A 24,397-nucleotide genomic window follows, 5' to 3' on the forward strand; every position below is an offset into this window, starting at 1 on the left:
TAATTACAACAATTATATATCTTGCTTTGCATGTCATGCATCTATCTCATGTATTGGTTTCACCTTTTAAGTTGCATTACTGAAATAAATGCACTTTTCGGCGATATTCTAATTTTCCGAGTTTCACTTGTAAAAGGTGACCTACCCAATTTCTAGCAGTTAAGAGCCTTGCTCTGTTGGCCACCGCTAATCAACACAAGTTGGTGGTCACCCCACTGCCAATTTTGTGTGTCAGTGGCTAGGCTTGCCAATGTTTTTTCTTCTTTGATTTTAGGTAAATTGCTAGAAATTAAAAAGGCGGTATTTGCTGACACTAAAACGCAGAGAGGCGAAAGTGTCATCTGACACAATTTGGGCAGGGCACTACTAAAGGCAGAACAGCCCTGTCAGGAAAAACACAAACAACAATGTGTTGTTTGGGGGGGCAGAGTGGGGCTTTTGCATTGATCCCTGAGAACACTGTTTGTTGTGTTACGTTTCTCAGTATGTGACTAACCTTTATATATATTGTTGGGTAGACCAATGGGCATGGCGGCTGGGAGCTGGAGTCCAACAACTGGAGTTAAGAACCACTGTGGTGTAGTGGTTAGAGCAGTAATGGCCCCTCTATATGTTAGGTGTAGTCGAAACATCTGCAGGCCTACCCCTGGGTTAGAATGCTGGACTAGGCCAGTGTTTCCTAAACCTGGGTTTCCAGATGGTTTTTGGACTACAATTCCCATCATCCCTGACCCCTGGTCTTGCTAGCTGGGGATGATGGGAGTTGTAGTCCAACAAGTTTGGGAAACACTGGACTAGGCCCTTGGAGTCCTCTGTTCAAATCCTGAGAGCCTCAAGTTAGCCACCCCTGTTGAAAATGTTTCCATCTAAACACTGATGTGGATACTGAAAAAGTAGAAGTGCTAAAAACAGTCTGAAGCAAATATATTTTCAGAAACAATTTTATTTTCTCCATAAATACAGTACAGGTACACTTTGTCATGAGGCTTACAGTCTAGACATAAAAAATAATAATACACACATTCCTATACTGGTGCAGGAGAAGAAATATATATATAGAGAGAGGCACCAAGCGAAGACATTCAACATGTTCAGAGCTCCGCAAATTCCCTCCTTTCAACAGACTGGAGACACAAGATGTTGGTATCATCCCTACAACCAGTTCCTGAATCATCTGGTCTAATGGGTCTGTTCCCAGTGGGAAGACGTTGCAGGAAAGACCCCTGGAGTGTTGCAACAGGGTTGGGGGGAACGCAACACCTGTTGATTTGCTTTCAGAATCATAGGATTGGATTTGACCCTAAGGGTCATCTAGAGTCCAACCCCCCTGCAACGTGTAAGAATAACTACAAAGCCTTCCTCTATACAATCTACACATAGTCTTCCCCGCTGGTGCCGTCAAGATGTTTAGAACTACCACTGTCCCCCCCCCCTCCCCATTGGCCATGCAGGCTGGGGAAGATGGGAATTGTGGTGTTCCCAGCTGGGGAAGACTCATCTACAGCATAGCTTCTATTACCCGAGTTTGTGTTAAAACTCTTAGTCTAAGGTTTGGTTCGAGCACAAAGGTTATCAGTTTTATATTGTCTTGCCTCATGTCCAGTACCAATAAATTTTACAGATGAAAAGGAGAAGCAGAAGAAGGAGCATTGCGCAGCATAACTTCTCCTAAGTAGTGTCAACTTCCAACTTTAATTCCACAGCAGGCCAAAAGTTACATGCGAGGAAAACAATTTTTCCTAATCAGCATGCAGATTCCCAAAGTCCCATAATTAGCATAATGAAAAGAGTGGGTGACCAGTGGAAAAATTCACTTGCTTCCACAAAACTCCCAGCTACTATGAGGCTAATTCGTAGCAGCAGAGAGTTGCAAAAAATAAAAAAATCAGGGTGTCCCCAAATGTGCATGGAGAAATCTCCTTTGAATCTGCGTCTCTTCTCCCACCCAAACTGGCACAACATTTTAGGGATGAACCTGCAGCCCTCCAGAACTCCTTTTGCTGGCCTGGGGAGAGTACACTCTGAAATAATTATATGGTATAAGATCACTTGCTTTGTCCCTATTAAAGGGAAATAATCCCGAAGGTCAAAAGGCACCATAGGACACAATGGATGCTTCACCTTTCTTTATGCCATTTCAGATCTTGATCTTCTGAAGATGCTAAGGAGAGGCTTGCATGCAACATGCTCTCTCACCTACCACAGGATTGGAGGCACCTGGATAAAGGAGAATAGACTTGCGCTCAGAAGGCACTTCCCTTCGGACACAACTTAACCCACAGACTCAGAGTTTACATTTTGTTCAATGGTTCCCTCTGTTGCCTCTGAATGACATAATCTAGTTACTCCCCCACTTCTGCTCATTTCTCTAATATACGTAACTTTGGGATCTGTGCTGGCTGTTGTTAAAAACATGTACGACAGAAACACATTCTTTTTTCAAACTTTTAAATGCATGTTTAAAATCGATCCTTGCAAAGTTCTCTACCTAGTGCTGCAATATTTATGTCAGCTCCCAAGAAACAAAATAATGCATGTTACGTTACAGGTGTGTGTCTATCTGTATGGGTATGAAAATCTGAAACCTTAGTTATGAATCTATTATAATTTCTAAATTTGTGCAGAAGATTAATGAGTTTTCAGGAAAACGCAAGGTTTTCAACCTGCAGGGTTGCTTTACTTTATTTAGAAAAGGACCCCAGTGTAACTATTATCTTGAGTAAGGCACTACATTCTTACATCAAACTATACAATTATTTTAAGAGAAAAAACTGCTAACTTCTGGAATGAATCGATTATAGTCTAAGAAGGCATGTGGAAGAGGCAAAAATATGGTTTAGGGAAAACTCCCCAGCATGGCCACATAGAAAATCAAGTTTCTGTCTGGTGACACACCCTGCCACTTGCTTAGTTTAGCAGTAACTCCAGTCAAGCCAGCTGAATGGCTGCGGTTTAAACGGAACGGAACAGCAGAACAACATGGAGAAAAGGCTCACAGCTTGTTCACTGAAATCCTGAATGGGACACATTATTCCCCATCCTGCTGCAAGGGTAGGAAGCCCTTTGACATATATGAAATAAACAGAAAACTCCCCTTACATCTTGGGGTATCTAACGAATGGACAGAATGATATGAACAATAAGATGTATTTTTTTTTTCCTAAAAAAAAACAAAAAAACGAGTGCAGGCACATTGTGGAAATCAACTTATTTTTTTCTAGTCCTGGAATGTTCTGTGAAAACGGACACTCTAGCAAAAAGGGCAAGGAACGTGAAAAAAAGTCGTTCCACCCTTTGGAGTCCCATACGTACAATGGTTCTCAGGGACCCCTGAATATTTGGGACATTTAAACGACACTCAAAAGTGACAGCACCATGTAATCATCTGGCAAACAGAGAAACCTGGGAAGTAACAGGCTTTGTAAAAAGGCATTATGGACGTCAACGTCTAAATAAGGTCCTTACTTTCCTTACAACACAGGGTTGTTGTTTTTTAATAACAAAAAAAAATACTGACATTTAAAAAATTTAGTGCATTTAAGAGCTTGGTTTAATTTTTATCCAGATGCTATCAGATCCAGTATTTTTAAAGAAACAGAAAGAAGATACGGGAAAGAACCTTCTTAAAAAAACAACCCAGAACTACTTTAATAATTTTGGAACAAAATATAAGTTAACCTGTCCATACCTTTGAGAAAATATATATATATATATACAAAAACAGCAGAAAGCTCTGGGTTCCTTTACTATGATTTGCTATTTTAAAAAAAAAGTTTCACAGGGGGAGGGGTACGGAGACACTTCTTGCTAGTCCGCTTCAGCTTTCAATTTCTTCAGATGAGATACTCCACCATTTCTGCATCGTTGAGGTCCTGCCCCAAATTCTGAGCTGGGTTCTTCCTTTCTAGAGTGTTGGAATGGAAAACTGGCGTATCTATAAAGCAAGAGAAGGAAATAAGTTTAAAAGGTGGTGGGGTATGTGTGATGATAAGTTTATAGGGGTGGTAGTCAATTGACAACTATATACTTTTCCAGCTCTTGTTTCCATCTAGCAAAATGCCTTCCATCTAGGGCTGCAATCTTTAAGTGATTTAACTGGTGAGATCAGCTGTTCCCCAACCTGATGCCCTCCAGGTATTTTAGATGGCAACTCCCATCATCCCCAGCCAGTATGGCCCCTGGGCAGAATGTTGCTTTAACTCATTGAAAGCCTTTACATTATTGCTGTTCATTATTCTTAAGTCCTGGCTCAGCCAAAGGGAAAGTCCTCATTACCTGCTTTGTCCGAAGTGTAGGTCAGATTCATAGCAGGGAGCCTCCCTTGCACAGGAGGCAAAGCAGAGGAGGAAGAAGAGGTGGAGACCTTGCTTTGCTCACTTCCCCGGTCCGTCTGAGTGCTACAGTCTCGGCTGCCGGTCTTGGAGTGCGCAAACAGCAGCGGAGGGGAGGGGAGGATGGGCGAAGGAGTGGAAGGAATGGATTCGGAGCGGCATTCTGTTCCCAGCAGAACACCTGAAGGGGAGACAAAGGACAAGGCAGTTGCACACCAGATGCATGATGCCAGCTTCATCTTATACAGTATTCTTCTCCCTGGGAGCATCCCACAGCACCCAGTCTGTTAAGACAATGTAGAGTTTCAGGAAAGGGTCACAGCTCAGAAGCTGAGCATCAGGTCTGCATGAAGAAAGGTCCCCAATGGCATATTCCAGGTATGGCTGGGAATGACCTCCACCTGAAATTCTGGAGAGCTGCTGCCCATTAGTGTAAACCAGGGACATCCAACTCCCAAGAGACTGTGATCTACTCCCAGAAAAGAAAAGAAAAAAATGGCAGTGATCCATCCATTTGGGGGGGGGGGAGTTCAGATTTGTCAAGCTTTTTTGTCAAGTTGTTGTAGAGAGACGCAACATGGAGGTGATTATTTTAAGTTGGGAACCCAAAAATCGCTCACCAAGACAAAAGCTGGCCAGCAGCCAGTGCTAACTCTGTCATCCGGTTTAGCGATCCTGAGCGACTGAAGGAAACGGGGATCCCAAGGATTGACCTGCTGATCCCAATTGACCAGTCGGACATCCCTGGTGGGGACAATACTGAGCCAGATGTCAGCCACTGTGGTCTGACTTTTGTATGTTCTTAGGAATCTATCTGTGGGTGCAATATTGCCATTTCCCAAGACACCCAGGCATTTTGGGTGTGTGTTTGTTTTTAATTTTTTTGACCCATTCTTCTTTTTTGCTTTCATTTGCCTTACTTATTGTGTGTTGTTGAGTTTATTTGTTGGTTTTTAAACTGAATATATAATATTTACATTTATTTAATAATAAAAAAGAGCCAAGAGCCTTACTAAAGTATGCATTCCAGAGGGTCACAACACAAATACACACTTCCATCAGTGCAACTTTAGGCAAGTGATTATAATGGCACAGCCAGAAGTTCAGAGTGGGAAAAGATTGTGCTGCTGTGCATGTGCTTCACTGATGGCTGCCATGTTCATCACTGCCCAAAGCAGGAAGATGTGTCCACCCCACCCCCTGCCACAGGTGTGTAGTATTTGAGCCTGGTGTCAACATATTGGCACCAGAGAGATAAAAATCCAGTGATTGTTCAAATACAACAATAAATCAAGGGGTGGGGGTCATTTCAAGATGGCAGTTTGAGTTGATTCTCTGTCACTTCCATGGAGACAAATTCTAAAAATACATGCCGCCGATGTCAAAATTAAATTCTACCAAAGGATAGGGCCGGTCCTGCAAGGCAGCATTTAATCTCTGGTCAACTGGACTGCTCAGAGCCCATGTATTATTTGTGAAACCACACCACCCACCTACCCACCCCTACACCCACACCCACACACGTAAATCACCTAAGCTGCCCTTCCAGCTCTTGTCCTCTCTCTTATCTTCCAGAATGGGAGTGCTGCTCAGTGTTGATGAATGAGAGAGCAAGCCTGAGCCAGTGTTGGAGATGGACATCAGGGATTTCGCTGGCCTCATGGAAGACAGCTGGTCTGTCTTGCTGGCCTCTTTCCTGGACCGCTGCTGGAGCACCTTAATCATGGCATCCTTCTCAATGATTTGAGCATGGAGTGTCTTGATCCTAGGAGTGGGCAAAAGGACAGTCCTCAATATATCAGTGATCCTGGGGCTTTTTCTGACTGCATCCCTCTTCCCAAATATTAAGAAAACTGGGCAGAGTTCATGGGTATGTCAATAGGATGCTTGATAGCCCATGGGCTCTAGCGAAAGAACTGAGGGATGTCCTGCTACACTCAAGAAGATTCCAGATAATTTGTGCAGGACAGCCTCTGCCAAGCCTGGTGTTGATGGGACTTGAGGTCCAAAAAACCATCAGGAGGGCACCAGGTTCATCTACATCAGGGGTCCCCAAACTACGGCCCCCGGGCCGGATGCGGCCCAATCGGCCTTCCAATACGGCCTGCGACGACCCCCGCCACCCGCTGCCGCCGCCCGCTCTCACGGCGCGCGGCGCAGCGACGATCTTGAAAATCGGCAAAAAATCGCCGAAAATCCTTTGTGCGCATGCGTATGGGCCTCTCCCGACCCGGAAGAGGTAATTTCTGGTGCACTTCCGGGTCGGGGGAGGCCCATACGCATGCGCACAAGCGATTTTCTGCGATTTTTTCCCCGCCCGTGTGCGTGTGCGCACGGGCGCGCACTCCCCCGCCCTCCGGCCCGCTGCGCGCGCACTCCCCTGCCCTCCGGCCCGCCGCGTGGTCGGCGTGGCGGGCACCGGCCCGCCGCACGGTAAGTCTGGGGACCCCTGATCTACATCTTCTTCTCATCTAGATGACTAGATGAGGAATGCTAGATGAGGAGATCTTACCGAAGGACAGGTATATTCTAATGTATGCAACAGTAGCGGCTAGATTACTTATAGGAAAAAATTGGAAGAGTAACAGGATACTAAGCAAAGAGGATTGGCAAGTAAATATGATATCATATTACAATTTGACAACAAAAACAGCAGAAATTAAAGGAATAAATGAGAAAGAAAAGGATAAAGATTGGAAAAAATTCAAAGATTATATAGCTAGCTTTGTGGAGAACGCTGATCTCTCAACAGATTTATGAAGGTTCAAACTAATGAATATTAAAAGGGACAGTAAGGACATAGGTATACATATGAGCAAAGGAAGAGAAACAAAAAGCGCAATATAAGACTGGCTGGAAAACACAATAGGGTGGGTGGAGGGTTGGGTGGTGGGTGGTTGGGGTGGTTGATGAGATGTAAATTGTTTTTTAATTAAGGAAAGATTATTTATTATTTATTGTAATTTTGGTTAGTTTGTGGTAATTATTATTTACTATATTTTTGGTTTGTTTATGGCATTTTTTGTAAATTTTTGCATGAAAATTAAAATTGAATTTAAAAAATTACTTTTTTTAGAAAAAGGGTGGCACCAGGTTGGAAAGACTTTTCTTTAAATAATTTTTATTGTTTTGTACATAACAATTTTATCACTATGAACAAGAAAAATCAAACCAATGTGGAAACAGAAATTCAATCCCCCTTCCAAATAACATAAACATTCTTGATCCTGAAAGGATATCTTAACTACTCTCAATGTCCTTTATTAATCCAGAGAGATAAATAACTACAAAATATCAGTTTATTAATATGTGTATGAAAATAGTAAAAAACAAAACCAATCCAACTGGTTAATTCCTAGGAAAAAGGAATGTTAAAACAACAATAGTATGTTAAAGAACTGAATGTTAATAAGCCAAAAAGATAAGAGGAACAGGAATAATCAGATTATCATTTTAAATTAATTCATCAACTAACGCTTAAATTTCACGTGTTACAAATTTATGCATAATGTGAAGGTGGCTGAATATAATTAACGCTAGTATAAATATAATTGGCAAGACATGTCTGATACTCAATGGAGTTTCTAATCAGGGGCAAGAGAAAGAAGAGCCAGAGAAAATATAAAGGTTCTTGAAAATGAAGCATTTTTAATACAGTACAAAAAAAATATCACATTCCAAGAGGAGACTTGCCAGGCAGTGTTCAGGCATGGTTCAAAGCAATTCAATTTGATGCTGGACACAAAGGAGGTTTACATGGAAGGAGGAACCAAGAAATATCTAGCTTTTACACTGTTATAGTTGCAACATAACACTTGTTCCACATTTGTAAGAACTCACACTTCGGAACTCCCTGCCTCTTAACATCAGGCAGGTGCATTTTTGTGTTTTTTTTCAGCACCTGCTAAAAACATTTTTGTTTAGGCAAGCCTATCCAGATATGTAGAATGCTGAAATGTGATTTAAACTGGCTTATCGATTTTAATTGTGTGTGTTTTAATGTTTTGAACAGCTGTTTTTAACTGATAATCTTATTGTTTTTTGTTCTTTTTGTAAACTGGTTTGAGATTTGTTTTTATAATTTAGTATAGAAAATTTATGGGAGGGAGGGGAGTTAGACATGTGCGCACACATCAAAGAAGTTATGCTCCTCTTCCATGGATCAAGCTATCCAATCCTGGGAGGGGAGGAGCCACCTGGCTAGCCAGAATCTCTTCCTTTGGTGTTGTACTACTAACCCTGCTTGTGTTCATTCCCACAAAAAAGGTTTTCTGCAATCCTATGGATTGTGCAGCATCTCAATTTTGACTCCAGGAAAAAGGGTGTGGGTATGTGAAGAGAAGAAACGTTTCCTATCCTAATTAATTATGTACAGGTGAAACTCGAAAAATTAGAATATCGTAGATAAGTGCATTTATTTCAGTAATGCAACTTAAAAGGTGAAACCAATATATGAGATAGATGCATGACATGCAAAGCAAGGTATGTCAAGCCTTGATTTGTTGTACTTGAAATTATTTATCGTTAGGCGGGTCAATTATAAATGGAATGTAATTAATGTAATAGCAATGCTTATTTTTGTATTATTGTAACAATTTGTTTTATTACTGTGGAATTTCCAAAAGAAAGCATATGTAAAAATTAAAAGAAAAATAAAAAACAATAAGTTGCATTACTGAAATAAACACACTTTTCAACGATATTCTAATTTTCCGAGTTTCACCTGTATTTAAAAACTGATACGAAAGAACAGCACAAGAAAAATGATCAAGCTGCAGTTTACCTTCCCTCCATGTCTAGGCATCTCCTGTTAGCCATCAGGATTTCCTCCTCTTCCTTCTGGATGCGGGCTTCAAGAGAGGTGTCGTAACTGGCGTTGGGCGAGTGGCTGATGGCAGTGGTGTCCCTGAAAAGTAAGCAGGACTAGTAGCTGGGCAGTGTGTAAGCAGGATCCCTACCGAACAGAAGCCATCGCAGTGTAGCTCCTGCGTGTAACCAGGATGCTCAACCTCACCCAAACGCTAGCCAAGCTCCTGTATCAGAAGAATCCCATGTTGCCCCACAACGCGAGGTCTGGGTGGCTGCAGGATTTAGAAATTCTAGCCCTTGTGGTTGTATGAAAAAACACACAAACTTTTATTAGAAGCCAGGTTCATAATAATGAGATCCTGGAGGTTGCCCACTCTTTTTAAAAAAATAAATGTTTTACTAAGAGTATTACAGCAAATTAAAGTAAATAAGAACAAAAGGGGCAAAAAATGCATTAAAAACGTTTTTTAAAGCAGAGGAAAACAACACTCTCCCTAAAGGAGCGGGAACGCAGCTTCTGCATGCTTTTCTGTCGTCTGAGGCTCAGGTGACCTCAGTGGTGCAGAGTGGGTTCCATCAGCATATGCTTCGGCCCTTGAAACAGACACACCTTACTTGCACATCAGTTTACAGAGCCATACTCCATGAATGAAGTGAAATGAATAAATAAAAACACTGTGGGGACGGGGGCTCTAAAGAAACACTCTCCTCTCCCCCGGTTTCTGTACTATCAACTCCGCTTCCTACCTCTGGGCAGCAACTGTAGCTGCGGCATCCAATGCAAACTGCCTCATGACGCTTTCTTCCAGGTACTTCTGTTCCCACTTCGTCATGTCTGCTTCCAGGGCAAGAATCCGCTCCTCCTTTTCCCGCAGGAGCTCCATAAGTGCTGTGGCGTTGTATTCAGAGACACTGGCCGGCTGAGACGTCCCCTGGCGCTGATGATAAAACGAGCCAATAAGCTGCTTAGAATGAAGGCTGGTGCCTTCCCCACTGAACACATTATTATTATTATTATTATTATTATTATTATTATTATTATTATTATTATTTGTTTCAGGATAAATATTCGTTGAAAAGTGCAAACATAATACGAAGGGAAAGAATACAATGAACTGAAGATGTAAACCAATAGGGCCTTCTTGGTGGCGGCTCCCAGACTCTGGAACTCCCTCCCTAGAGAAGGCAGACTGACTCCCTCCTTCTTGTCTTTCCACTGGCAGGTGAAAACTGTTTTATTCTGACAGGCTCTTGGGGACTGACTGTGCTGTTTTTACCAATAGACCTTTTTTATATTGCTTTAATTCTATTACAGTTTAAGTATTTTTAAACTATCATCTTTCATGTTTTTAGCCTTCTGCATTTAATCAGAGTTGTTTTAATTCATGTAAGCTGGCTTTCCCAGTCTGGGGAAAAGGTGGGATATAAATAAAGATAAAGATAAACCATAGGACATCATAGCCTGTACAGTGCATCTCCAGAAGGGATAACAAGGCATTGATTCATACAAATATCCCATTTACAAGTATCAAATAAATGCAAAAATAAAAGTGTTCTCCACCTGCAAACTCTGACATTACTGAAAATAAAGGTTCTATAAAATCGTAGGTGTGCCACACATTTGCCTATGCTGGGGACACTGAGCGACTGTCCCACTGATCACATTATTATTACATTTGCTAACTCTGCGGCTTCCTGGAGAATAAAGTTTGATTCACCTAAGTCAGCCAAATGTTGGATTGCTTGGCAAGTTTGAAGTGTGCTAATTATCAGTTGTGGGACCAAGCCGTTCTGTGGCTCACTTGGACAGAACAGTTTTTATCCCCTAGTAATAAAAATGCATGCATCTCACCATGGGCTGAAAAACATGCAGTGGAACAACCTGACAACTGTTCAGCTGGAAGCTCTGCTTTGACACACACTAAATTCATTACATAACAGAGGCACTTTATGAACAGTGCAGGAAGCAGCAGAAGGAAAGGCGCCTGTGATGTGTCTCCTAACAGAAAAAAAATGCTCACTCTTAAGTCGCTAACTAGGGCCAATGGCACAGTGTTTGCGCCACATGCAGAAGGGCTGGGAAAGATTCCCTGCCTGAAATGCTGGAGAGCTGCTGCCAGTCAGTGTAAACAATTCTGAACTTGAGGGATGAAGCAGCTGATATGGTGTTAGGGTTAGGTTCCTGTGTGTGTTCACCTCCTTTCAAAAAAGCAGTTGGTTAAATAAGTTTCACCAGGGCTTTTTAAAAACCAGAAGCCCAGCTCCTCCTCCTCTTATTATTTATACCCTGCCCATTTGGTGGGTTGCCCCAGCCACTCTAGGTGGCTCCCAACAGAATATTAAAAACATGATAAAAGATCAAACATTAAAAACTTCCCTAAACAGGGCTGCCTTCAGATGTACTCTAAAAGTCAGATAGTTGTCTATTTCCTTGACATCTGATGGGAGGGCGTTCCACAGGGCAGGCGCCACTACCAAGAAGGCCCCCTGCCTGGTTCCCTGTAACCTCACTTTTCGCAGTGAGGGAACCACCAGAAGGCCCTCAGTGCTGGACCTCAGTGTCCGGGCTGAATGGTGGGGGTGGAGACGCTCCTTCAGGTATACAGGACCGAGGCCGTTTAGGGCTTTTAAAGGTCAGCACCAACATTTTCAATTGTGCCCAGGAACGTACTCAGTTGGAAAGTGGCGGTCTGCTTAAGATCCTCTTACCTGCTGCATCCGAAGGGATTCAAGTTCCCTCTCCAGCCGTGTCCGCAGTCGGTGTTCCAGCTGTTCGCGCTTCTCACAGGCTGCCTGCAGCTGAACTAAGGCCTGTTGCATTTTCTCCACCTTCTCAACATAAACCTGCTTCTTCTTCAACTAAAAGAAAAAAAGGGTGGGGGGGGAGTGTAGGTGGTGAAGCTCCTTTTAGTATCCAGAAGCATCATGGCACCTGCTAGCTCCAGCAAGCATTTGTCAAGGGCAGAAACCTAGATTCCCCCCCCCCATTATCCCAAAAGCACAGCAGGGGGAGGGCAACAACCACCCTTTTGCTGTCCCCCCAAATCAGGGGAAGGGCTCAGTGGTAGGGAACTGAATGCAGGACATAAGAAGAGCCAGCTGGGTTAGGTCAAAGGCCCAACTAGACCAGGACTCTGTTCTCACGCCCACTGACCAGCTGGGGAGTCTGCAAGCAGGACCTGAGCACAACAGTACTCTGTGGTTATGGGTTCAATTCCTGACACAGCTAGGTAAGGCTGGGAAAGACCTCTCCCTGAAACCCCAGAGAGCTAAGAAGGGCTTCCTGGATGAGGCAAATGGCTCACATAGTCTAGCGTCCTGTTCTCACAGTAGCCAACCAGATTCCTGTGGGAAATCCACAAGCAGGAACTGAGCACAGGAGCACACCCTCCCCACCTATGGTTTCCAGGAAATGGTATTCAAAAGCATTTGCTGCCTCCAACTGTAGAGGGCAGAGCTCAGCCATCAATGTGGGACGCGGGTGGCGCTGTGGTCTAAACCACTGAGCCTCTGGGGCTTGCCGATCAGAAGGTCGGTGGTTCGAATCCCCGTGACCGAGTGAATAAACCTGTATTCTGTATGGGAGGGTTTTGAGCATGGCTGAGTTGTCGCACAGAACCTTTGAGAACCAGACACCACGAAGCGCCACCGTGCCTCAAAAGCAACTCAAGCCAAACTCATCTGGTCAGTTCTTTCCCACTTTCTGTTTGCTTGTTTTAAAATAAGTTATAACCCTCAAAGAGTGCCTCTGGAAAATTACTCACAGACCAAAATGGAGTGATGCAAAAAAAAAAGAGAGAGAGAAGTTTAAAAACAACCCAGCAATTTCTGTGCCAATGCATATGCATGGGCCCTTGAAACAGACACACTATAAACAGACATGTTATATCTATGGTGTCCTAGTCACAGAGTGTTACACTAAGACCTGGGAAACCAGGGTTCAGTTCCTCACAATTAGCCATGAAGCTCACTGGCTGACCTTGGGGGGAAGTCACTGTTGTGGGGATTAAATGGGGAGGGGGGAGAGCCGTGTATGCCACATTGAGCTCCTTGGAGGGATATAAATTGGGATATAAATGCAATAAATGGGGGGTGGGGAATGAGTAAAATGAATATTCTTGGGCGATTCCACGGAAACTGGAATTTGATCTTGTGATATCCCCCCACACACTTCCGAGAGAAGGAATAGCGGACTGACCTTCTCCATCAGTTCCGCTGATAGAAGATAACTATGCGGTGATTGATGGTAGTCAGACAGATGGTCTGACTATTAAATCATTTTGGGAGATAAGAGTGATCAAATAGGAGAAACCTCAAATGCTTTGATCAAGGCTGTTCTCTGCTTTCTGCACCTGGTGGCTTGGATGGGTGACAGAACTAGATGGCAAGCTGAAGAGCTGGCATTGTGCCCAAACGCCACGTAACGACCCTCTGTGGGTAAAGAAAACCTGCACCCTCTCTTTCATTAAATACTTCTGGGACGAGAAAAAAACCCTGCAAATTAGAGAGATTTCTCTGTCTGCTGATTAAAATATACAATCAGAAAACTTGTAAGAGCCACTTCCTGTCTCTAAGAACAAAGGGGAAACTGGTGGTGGGAATTAATGGACATAAAGTTAATATTAAAGAAAAAACTTGGTTGATATTTACCAATAATAATAACAATCTGGGAACCAGTCCTGGACTTTGGTGGGGGAAAAGAAAAGAATGATTCTGAGACGCTTTGACTTAAAAGAAATACTGTTTAACAGAAAGTGGAGAAGATGGATGTTATCTTGGACTGACTGATTATTTCTTTTAAATGTAATTGGCAAATGGAAAATTGGAAGCCCCTTTTATCTCTCTCTAATCCTCTCTCTCTCTCTCTCTCTCTCTCTCTCTCTCTCTCTCTCTCTCTCTCGTTTCTTCTTTTTATTTTTTCTTTGGAATCCTTTGTTAAGGTCCAGGGAATTAAGTACTGTACCCCGTATTCATGCGGGTGGTGGATGGTTCATGGAGGACCCTGGGTGGGAGACAGGGGAGTGTTGCCGCCCTCCCAGGGTGAGTGGCTGGGAGGAGAAAGGAAGGATCCCAGGTGAGAGATGGGAGGGACTGATATGTTCTGTGGGTGGGGGCTGATAATTGCCTACAAGAGAGGAATCTATATTCTACTTGTTTTGCTTGTCGTTATGGTAGCAGCTATCTTATTGTATTGTGAAAAACTTTAATAAAAATATTTTAAAAAATAATAATTAAGGAATTAGATGAAAAAAACGGAATTCATATCTTCCCATATAACAAAGGGAAAAACTTGGCTAAAAACAATCCAGAATTTGAAAAGTATACTTTGAAAGCCAAGTTAACAAATACTATTAGCAGCTTGGATTTGATCACCACAATCAGTATTCAGAGGTAAAAAAGTAAATTAGAAAACCATGGCCATATTATCCCTGTTGATGCTGATCAATAAACTTTCCCTTATTTTCAAAAATTCTTTTGGTGCATATTCTGCGCAGTGACTCAAAGCACAAGATGTCTTCCCAACGGGTCAAAAATTCCAAGCAATCGTTCAGCCAGAGCTCTAGAGCTGCCACAGTTTGGGAATGAGTCCCAAGAGGCTTGGAAATGTTTTTCTCGTAACAGAGATGAATCCTTCTCCAGCTCCTATTAAAATCTGGGTGAGAGAAGACTTGCATGGCACAGTCACAGAAAAAAAAAACCCTCTCTTCAAAGAAGATGGGAAGACAACCAAGGCGGCTTTGAAAGAGGATTAAGGCAAATTCATGAAGGAGGAGAGGGCTAGCAGCAACAATGGCTCTTGCTGTCTGCCTCTACAGCTGGAGGCAGCAATGCATCTGAGTATCTGGAATGCTTCTGAGTTGCTGGAAACTGCAGGAGTAGGGTGTGGTCTTGTGCTTGAATCCTGCTTGCTGGTTTCCCACAGGCAACTGTTTAGGATAACAGGATGCTGTACTAGGCGGGCCATGGGCATAGGTGCCAACTCCCAGATTGAAAAATCCAGGATCGGTGGCACTGGAAGTCATGCTGCGGCCATTTTGGAACTGGGCAGAGCAGCACCGGAAGTTGCTTCTGTGCATGCTCTGCCCATTTCCAAAATGGCTGCAGCGCCGGAAGTCACGCTGCGGCCATTTTGGAGCTGGGCAGAGCAGCACCGGAAGTCGCTTCTATGCATGCTCTGCCCATTTCCAAAATGGCTGCAGCGCCAGAAATCGCTTCTGTGCATGTCCAGAGACTCCAGGCATGTGCAGAAGGAGCCTCCCCAGGCCGGTAAGAATCCAGGGCATTTACGGGTTTTTTTAAAAATCCGGGCTGCCAGCAGGAAACGGCTGGAAAAACAGGGGTTTCCCGGGGAATACGGGAAACTTGGCAGCTATGGCCACAGGTCTGATCCAGCAGGTTCTTATATTTTTAATGCAGCTGCTCTGAAATCGGATCACGCAGCAGCTGCGAATATCTTCCATCATTTGTACCGAAAACACAATAGCGCCAGCATTCCATTGCATGAGGGTTTCCTTCTTTTCTTTTCTTTTACAGCCTTGGTCACCCTGGTGCGCCCAAGATACCCTGGACCACAACAGCCATCAGTCCCTGGCCAGCCCAGTTCCCCCACCTGCACAATGAGCTGATGTAGCCCCCCCAAGCTCCCCATTGCTACTTTTGGAAGCATGGAAAGAAAAAAAAACAGAGAAAGGAGGAGAGCACAGTTCCCCATTTTATTCCCCACATACAAGACTGAAATCCTGCTGTCTCAGATGCACTTAAGAATAAGGATGCCACCGTCCAATTTTGTTATCTGGGCACCAGGAATGAAGCCACCCCACCCCACTTTATTTCCAAGAGCAAGCTCAGAGGCCCAACTGGACTTGCATAAAAAACAGCCTTCACAATACTATGCCCAATCATCCTCTTAAAAAGGAGTCTGGAAAAGGTTAAGCAAGCAGAGGAGAGTCAAGGAAGCAGCGTGCACAACACACACACACACACACACACACACACACACACACACACACACACACAAAACTCAACCATCTACACGTGCCAAGAACACCACTTAGCAAAATCCTCACTCTTTTGTAAGGCTAGATTGGAAATTATTTACAATTAACGGGCTCAGAAATGTGGACTAAGCACACAAAGGATCTGGCCAAACCACCTATAATAGCATTGATAACCAATCAGTGCTAAAATCATAGGCCTGGTTCTCCTTTTCAGAATTCAAAACACCCTTCACACAATGGTGTTTTGGGAAATTACAGTAAAAAAGAAAATGGCAAATCTTTTAGGGATTTTGGTTTCCTTAATAATGCCCAGTGAGTGTTTGAAGAAAGGGGGTCCAGCAGTCAAGCTGGCATCCTTAAGGACATTCCATTCTTACTGCCTTTTAGCAGTGCAGATCCTGTAAGTTTAACTGGTGCTCATTCATGGAAGAGCATCCACATTTATTTGCAAGAGGAATGAAAAGCACCAACCTGGTCCTTCGCAAGAGCGTCAAGCACCAACGCAGGTTGGCTAAAAATATGACAGTTGTCCATAGAGATGATGGGATCTCACTTATTTGAGATGAAAGCAGTGGAGGTTTTCCTTTTCAAAATGTTTTGTTTTTAAGACCAGTTTCCAAACTTTCTAAACTCTCCAAGGGATCTTTGCAGGTATGACTAAAACTGAGCAATACAGCTTTAACTACATTCTTTCATGACTCTCTTGAGATAGATGAAAAAAGCTTTTGTGCTGCCCCCAGGACATTATATGATGGCCATTCGGATAATTTGTATGGATTAATAAGAATCATTTATGCTACTGTGCAACTTGATATGACTTACTTTGCTTTTCTGTTAAAAGTGAATGTAGATGGCAGAATGCAAACACAAAAGTGTGAAATGAGAAACAGACCGAACATGTGATGAGAACCTCCAGCAGTTCCTCTGCGCTGGGGAATGGGGCCTTACCTCTTCTTCCAGTTTCACCACTTTGGCTTGAGCATTGTTCAAAGCCTGGTCGCGAATTTCAATGTGCCTCCTCTGTTCCTCATTAGCAGAGCGAACTCCGGCCAGCTCGATCTCCAGCTTCTCCTTCTCCCTCTGGGATTCTTTGTCTGCCCAAATAAAGAGGGGGTGGAAGGAAAACTTTTTAAGAAAGTGGGCATAAGGGCAAGGAGAAAGATTGAGTCGTCTTCTGGGAAATCCATTTAAAATCTGTTTCTTTTAAAATGCGTATCATCCTTCTTCATTCTACCTTTCCTCCAAGGAGTGCAAGGCAGTTGGCATGGTTCCCCCCTGACACTTTTATCCCTACTACAACCATGTGACAGGCCGTGACACTGGTGGATCTCAAGTTCTAGTAAAAAAACAAATTACGACTCTGCAAGCCTGATGTTTGTCCACCTGTGTTTTATATATTAACAGCCTAAAAAACCGTAGGTCTTGCAGCAGATGTCAAATTCAGTGCCCCACTATGTACAGAAAAGGACAATATGCTGCCAGCAGGAATGATTTCGCACACCTAATTTCCAGCAAGATTATCTGACTGCTTTGGTCAAATCCAGCCTTCGCCCCATTCCTTAGCTACGTGAACTCCACAGTGTAGTTTGCTACAAATGAGACAGACAACACCCATACAAACTGCAATTCCTTGCTCCTGTTTAGGAAAGTTCATTCTGGTGTGCAAAAACGTTTTGTGCTAGTGAGATTCAGATGACTTCCACACAATATGCCTAGTGTGATTTGAGTTGGGTAATTAGAGGGAGAGAAGTGAGTCTACCCCCACACAAGGGAATTGTGTAAACTGGACTTTAACTAAGGACATTTGGTTTGGCTGAAGCAAGCGCACGTGAGCGCGCGCACACACACACACACACGATGAATCCCAAATGGAGTGGATTCGCTGCTTGCTTTAATCCAGCAAGAAGTGTTCTACGAAGAATGAACAGCCTGGAACCTCTGCAGTGAGGTGTCCAAACAAGACCCATTTTATGGGTTACTATGTTCAAAACAAACAGGATAATCCAGGCATGCCTAAGGCATGAGGTGGCGTGGCACAAATGAAGAATGAATTCACCAAGGGTGCTGCTTTTTGCGGAGCTGCTGTGGTTCTCAGCATTCTGCCAGTTGGATGCCAACACTGACTCAGCTGCAGAATACACACCTCTTGAATAAAATACATCCAGCCCTGACAACACAGGAGAAAGCACATTCCAAGCTGCGGCATCATCCCATGCCTAAGGAATGACACCAAGTGGATAGTTTTGTTAACAGAACCAGATTTTATCCAGCCAGCAGACAGGCTAAGCAGTGCCAATCTTGCAGGTGTGGAAAGAATGAAAGCAGAATTTTACACTGTGTTCACATTAAGATTTTAGTGGTAGGGCTCTGTTTATATGTTATAAAAGCGACCCTATAGACGTGTAGTATTTTCACACCCTACCCATGGGGAATGGGATGGTGCATCTCATTCGGTTAGCACTGGAATATCCACCAGGAGTATCAGCAGCATTTTCTCCTTTCAAAATCAATTATGTTTCAGGAGCAAACTGGAGGAAGATGGATGTTGGAGCAAGACAAGCCTTGGGTCTGCTCCAGCAGGGGTCTTCCTAGATTCTTATCCCAACAGGTCCTGGATCTACCTACAATGGCCAGTCAGATGCTTCCAGAAAGCCCACAAACAGGGGCATGAAAGAAAAAGTCCCCCATCCACCCCCCGGTAGTCACTCCCTTGCAGCTAGCATTCGGTGATAGTCATCATGGCTGGGCTCAGGGGCAGCCCAGCAGCCACTGCCCAGGGAAGAACCATAGCTCAGTGGCACTGCACTTGCTTTGCAAACATAAGGTCCTGGGTTCAATCCCCAGAAACTCCAGGAAGGGCTGGAATCTTGTCTAAAATCCTGGTAAGTTGCTAACTTTAAGTGTAGACTGTAATGTGGACGCTACTGAGGAAAAAAAACCCCAAAACATTAAACAGCCCAACAATTTAAAACTTTCAAAAAAAATTGAAATCAACAATACAGTCGTACCTCAGAAGTTGAACAGAGTACGCTCTGGAAGTCCGTTTGACTTACGAAATGTTCGACTTCCAAAGTGCTGCTTCTGATTGGCTGCAGGAATGGGTTCGCTCATGTAGGGAAGGCTTAGTAAACTTCTCCCTTTGCTGGTCCTGCACCATCAGCTCAATGAGCCAGGAAAAAAATCCCTGCCGGCATCTCCAGGAAGAGCTGGGAGAGTCTTTTAATCTCTCCCTTTGTTTTGCACTATAGAACTATATCCAGTGCAATTTAGGAAAGGTATCGGTAAGGTGGGGGAGAACCAAGGGGTAGAGAAATAAATGTTCAGGGGAAGTGTGAATGTGTGGAAGTAAAGAACTGTAGTGAGTAAAGGGTGGGAAAGAGAAACTGCTCATTACTATGAGCAGCACTGATGGTGCCTTATTTTTTTTTAAAGATGCAAGCAGACACCACCAGCATCTCACCATCTTATGCTATGCTGAGCCATTCCCAAGCCTACCCACTGCTTGCACTAGTGATTTCTGAAGAGCTGTCACCTCAAGCCCACCTTTGCAACAGGCCTCAACCATATTAAAGGAGAAATTTAGACTCACTTTGTGCAAAGAGCTGGCAGATGGTTTTCTTGTTATCCTCAGAGCCTTCCTTCTCTGCAAGCTGCTTGTTGGCCGTTTCCATACGCTCTGCAGAGGAGAGGATAAATACATTTTACAGAATCCGCACAGGTAATTGCAGCTAGCATATTGTATGTTTTCCTAACACCAAGCTTCCTCAATCAATCTGGAGCTCCGGCTGGAGCTGATACCAAGTTGCAGTGAGGTGGACAGCAATTAAAGATGACTGGATAAATTCACGGATGGTTAAGCTATCAATGGCTACTGGCCACAATGGAGGCTGGTTCTCATGGCTGAAGAAGTAAGTGCAACAGTACTTCAAGAAGACTCCGCCAGGCAACCAGGGGTGGTGAGGGGGCAATGGGAGGAGGAGAGGTGCAGGGTCACTTTACTGGAGCACCTGAGAAACCAGCAGCTATTAGCCCTTCCTCCCCCTTGAACTGTTTATATCTCAGCTGCTCATTAGAAGATCTCTTCACTAAGGACTGGTATCTGGGTTTGCTTATTTTCTCCTTCTTCCCCACTCACTTGCCTTTTCTGCTGTGTCTTTTAGATTGTGTGCCTGAGGACAGGGACAGTCTTTTTTTCCTTTTTTTTTAAACCTGATCTGTAAATCACCCTCCAAGACTTCTTTTCTGGCTGAAGAGTGTAGTTAGAAAAAAGCTATCAATAAATAAGAGTTTTAAACATAGCATTTCTCAAAACAGGCTAGATAGCTTTTAGGTATAGAATCATAGAATCGGAAGAGACCACAAGGGCCATCCAGTCCAACCCTCTGCCAAGTAGGAAACACCATCAAAGCATTCTTGACATATGCCTGTCAAGCCTCTGCTTAAAGACCTCCAAAGAAGGAGACTCCACCACACTCCTTGGCAGCAAATTCCACTGTCAAACAGCTCTTACTGTCAGGAAGTTCTTCCTAATGTTTAGGTGGAATCTTCTTTCTTGTAGTTTGAATCCATTGCTCTGTGTCCGCTTCTCTGGAGCAGCAGAAAACAACCTTTATCCCTCCTCCATATGACATCCTTTCATATATTTGAACATGGCTATCATATCACCCCTTAACCTTCTCTTCTCCAGGCTAAACATGCTCAGCTCCCTAAGCCGTTCCTCATAAGGCATTGTTTCCAGGCCTTTGCCCATTTTGGTTGCCCTCTTTTGGACACGTTCCAGCTTGTCAGTATCCTTCTTGAACTGTGGTGCCCAGAACTGGACACAGTACTCCAGGTGAGGTCTGACCAGAGCAGAATACAGTGGTACTATTACTTCCCTTGATCTAGATGCTATACTCCTATTGATGCAGCCCAGAATTGCATTGGCTTTTTTAGCTGCTGCATCACACTGTTGACTCATGTCAAGTTTGTGGTCTACCAAGACTCCTAGATCCTTTTCACATATACTGCTCTCAAGCCAGGTGTCTCCCATCCTGTATTTGTGCCTTTCTTTTTTTTTTTGCCCAAGTGTAGTACTTTACATTTCTCCTTGTTAAAATTCATCTTGTTTGCTTTGGCCCAGTTGTCTAATCTGTTAAGGTATGGCAAACTGCCACAATGGCACAATTCACCATCTGTGTCGCTAGAAGAGAGTCAGAAGACAGAGAATGCTGCACTTGAGTTGAAACCTCCCTTAAGCTGTGACGCCTATCAAACAACCTGGAGTTCATCACATGCTCTCAGCAGAACAGAGTGCCTGGGTGGAGTAGGGGTTAGAGTGTCGGACTAGGACTTAGGAGACCAGGGTTCAAATCCCCACTCAACCATGAAGCTCACTGGGTGACTTTGGGCTAGTCATTGCCTCTCAATCTAACCAACCTGTTGTTGTGTGGATTAAATGAGCCAGAGAAGAACCACGTATAGCACCTTGAGCTCCTCGTGGCGGAAAGAAGGTGGGATATAAAATGAATCAATTCTCAGGGACCTCAGAGTTGCCATACTGCAAGTTTCATAGGCAAGCAGGATACCAACGTTTTCCCAGTGCAAGTTATTACACAGAGCTGTTGTAAGGGGAGGCGTGCTAAGACTTGTAAGCCAATAAAAATTATTTACAAGGGAAATAAATAGTGTAGTATTAGAATCAAAAATCTTTCTATCATGGCACTAATCTTAATTACATACATTAGTCAGTCATCAGCTATCAGTACTAACACGTAGAGTATTTTAAATGTCTTTTTAATGCCTGTGTGTGCACTCCTGGAACTATCTGTTTGGAGAAATGCTGGTAGTCTTAGTGGCCAAAGGTGATTTTTATTAGCCTGCACAGTCACCATGGCTCTAACTGGAACACCTGTACCTGGAAGAAAATGACATTGGCATAATGTGTTGCTGGACGGCAACTCCCATCATCCTTGACCACTGGCTTTGCTGGCAGGGGCTGATGGGAGCTGGAGCCCAGCAACTCCAATCCCAGGGAAGCCTGCTTTAAACTCATGTATAAACAGAAATTTACCTCTGAGGTCTCTATTGAAGTCGTGCAGCCTTCGTATCTCTCCTTCCAGCTTGTTCCTCATGGTCTTCTCCAGGGTCTCCCGCTTTGTGGAAGACTTTTCCAGGTTATTGTAGGCTTCTGAAACTTGCTGAATTTCTGTTTCCAGCTGGAGCAAACAAGAAAAGAAAACAATGCATGCATTATCTATCTATCTATCTATCTATCTATCTATCTATCTATCTATCTATCATCTACCTCCCTATTCATCCACTATATAACAGTATTTAGCATGGCTATATATAGGCTTTGTGGTGGTAGTGGGGGAATGAACAACTAGACCTCATGCAAGAGAAAGCAGATCACAACCATGTTGCAAACAGAACACCTTTCACTCAGTGAGCCAAAAGCACGTGATACTGTTCTGGTACTGAACCAAGCAGGTCTGGTCCTGAGAAAATTGGATGGGAGAAGGAGGGCCATAACTCAATGATCAGAGCATCTGCTTTGCATGCAAAAGGTCCCAGGTTCAAGGCCCCAGCATCTCCAGGTAGGACTGGTAGAGACCCTGTGTCTGAAATCCTGGAAAGTTGCTGCCAGTCAGTGTGGACAATACTGAGTTAGGTTGACCAATGGATCAGACCAATGGCCCATCTAGTCCAGCAGCCTGTTCTTACAGTGGTCAACCAGATGGCTCAAAAGGAAGCCCACAAGCAAGAGCCCTCTCCCCTCCTGTGGTTTCCAGCAACTGGTATTCAGAAGCATTACTGCCTCCAACTGTGGAGGGCAGAGCATGACACCCTGGCTAGTAGCCATCAGTCGCCCTCTCCTCCATCCATTTGTCTAAATCTCTGTTAAAGCCATCCAAGTTGGTGTCCATAACTGCCTCCTGTGGGAGCAAGTTCCTGTGCTGCATGTAGAAGTCTTTTCTTTTGTCTGCCTTGAATCTTCCAACATTCAGCTTCACAGGATGCCCACAAGCCACCTAAAATACCTAAAAGGCATGGAAGATGGAGCAAGCTTGTTTTCTCCTTCTCCGGAGAGTAGGACCTGAACCAATGGCTTCAAGTTACAAGAAAGGAGATTCTGACTAAACATCAGGAAGAATTTTCTAGTGGGAGGGGCTACTCAATAGTGAAACAGAAGGTAGTGGACTCTCCTTCCTTGGAGGTTTTTAAGCAGAGGTTGGATAGCCATCTGTCATGGATGCTTTAGTTGAGATTTTGCATTGCAAGGGTAGATGACCCCGGGGTCCCTTCCAACTCTACAATTCTATGATTCTATGAAATGAGTCTCCTCCACCTTTCCAAAGAATGCAAAGTTTTGTGGGTCTACAAGAGAGGTGTTTCAACACCCTCACAAATGCCACAATTTCTAGGACATGTGCACAGGAAGCTGCCTTCTTGGTCAACGGGGCTCAAGCGTTGTGCACGTTGACCGGACATTGTTCTCCAAGGATTCAGGCCAGCCTTGCCCAGCCCTCTCTAGAGATGCTGCTGGGGACTGAAGCAAGGACTCTCTCTGTACAAAGCAGGTGCTCAGACACTGTGCAAGGGTCTTCTGAAGCCATAAGCAAGACCGCAGCAGATGTACGTAAAAGCAAATGTGGTCCAACAGTATACATGCAGGCTAAACCAAGACATAAAAAGGTGCTCCCAGTAGATGCTTGCACACAACAACCGTGGTGTTCTCCGGCTTCCGAAAAGGGCAATCAAAGTGATGAAGGGAATGCCATCACTCCCCTATGAGGAAAGGTGGCAACATTTGGGACTTCTCAGTTCAGAGCAAAGGCGAATAAAAGGCCAGACAATAGGAGTTCATAAATTATGCATGGCCTGGAGAAACTGGATAGAGAATAGTTTTCCTCCCTGTCTCATAAAACCAAAACTTGCTGACATCTGATTAAGCTGAATGTTGGAAGAATGTTGGACAGGTAGAAGAAAATACTTCTTCACTCAGAGCATAGTTAAATGGTGGAACTCCCTCCCACAGGAGAAAGTGATGGCCAACAACTTGGATGGCTTAGAACAAATTAATGGAGGATAAAGCTATCAATGGCTACTAGCCATGATGGAGGCTGCCCTTGGCCTCCATGGTCAGAGGCAACAATGCCGTTGATGGAAACTGCAGGACAGTAGAGGGCTCTTGTGCTCAGGCCCGGCTTATGGATTCCATACAGGCATCTGGTTGGCCGCTGTGGTAACAGGATACTGGGCTTGGAAGGGCAGCGG

General features: G+C 44.0%; 1 protein-coding gene across 3 annotated transcripts in view; it reads right to left on the reverse strand.

Annotated features, from left to right (window-relative positions):
* Positions 1-925: 925 nt before the first annotated feature.
* Positions 926-24,397, reverse strand: part of AMOT (angiomotin) — a 72,085-nt gene continuing 48,613 nt past the window's right edge. For all 3 annotated transcript variants that reach the window (XM_035113573.3, XM_035113572.3, XM_088664694.1), the window contains exons 5-13: positions 22,191-22,335; positions 19,728-19,814; positions 17,087-17,232; positions 11,850-11,999; positions 9,888-10,078; positions 9,115-9,237; positions 5,864-6,096; positions 4,276-4,512; positions 926-3,934 (exon numbers count right to left, since the gene is read on the reverse strand). In XM_035113573.3, the coding sequence (XP_034969464.1) occupies positions 3,834-3,934; positions 4,276-4,512; positions 5,864-6,096; positions 9,115-9,237; positions 9,888-10,078; positions 11,850-11,999; positions 17,087-17,232; positions 19,728-19,814; positions 22,191-22,335 (1,413 nt within the window). In that variant the 3' untranslated portion in view covers positions 926-3,833. The remainder of the gene's footprint in view (positions 3,935-4,275; positions 4,513-5,863; positions 6,097-9,114; positions 9,238-9,887; positions 10,079-11,849; positions 12,000-17,086; positions 17,233-19,727; positions 19,815-22,190; positions 22,336-24,397) is intronic.

Source organism: Zootoca vivipara, chromosome Z2 (genome assembly GCF_965207765.1).
Source record: "Zootoca vivipara chromosome Z2, rZooViv2.hap1.1, whole genome shotgun sequence".
Lineage (NCBI taxonomy): Eukaryota > Metazoa > Chordata > Lepidosauria > Squamata > Lacertidae > Zootoca > Zootoca vivipara.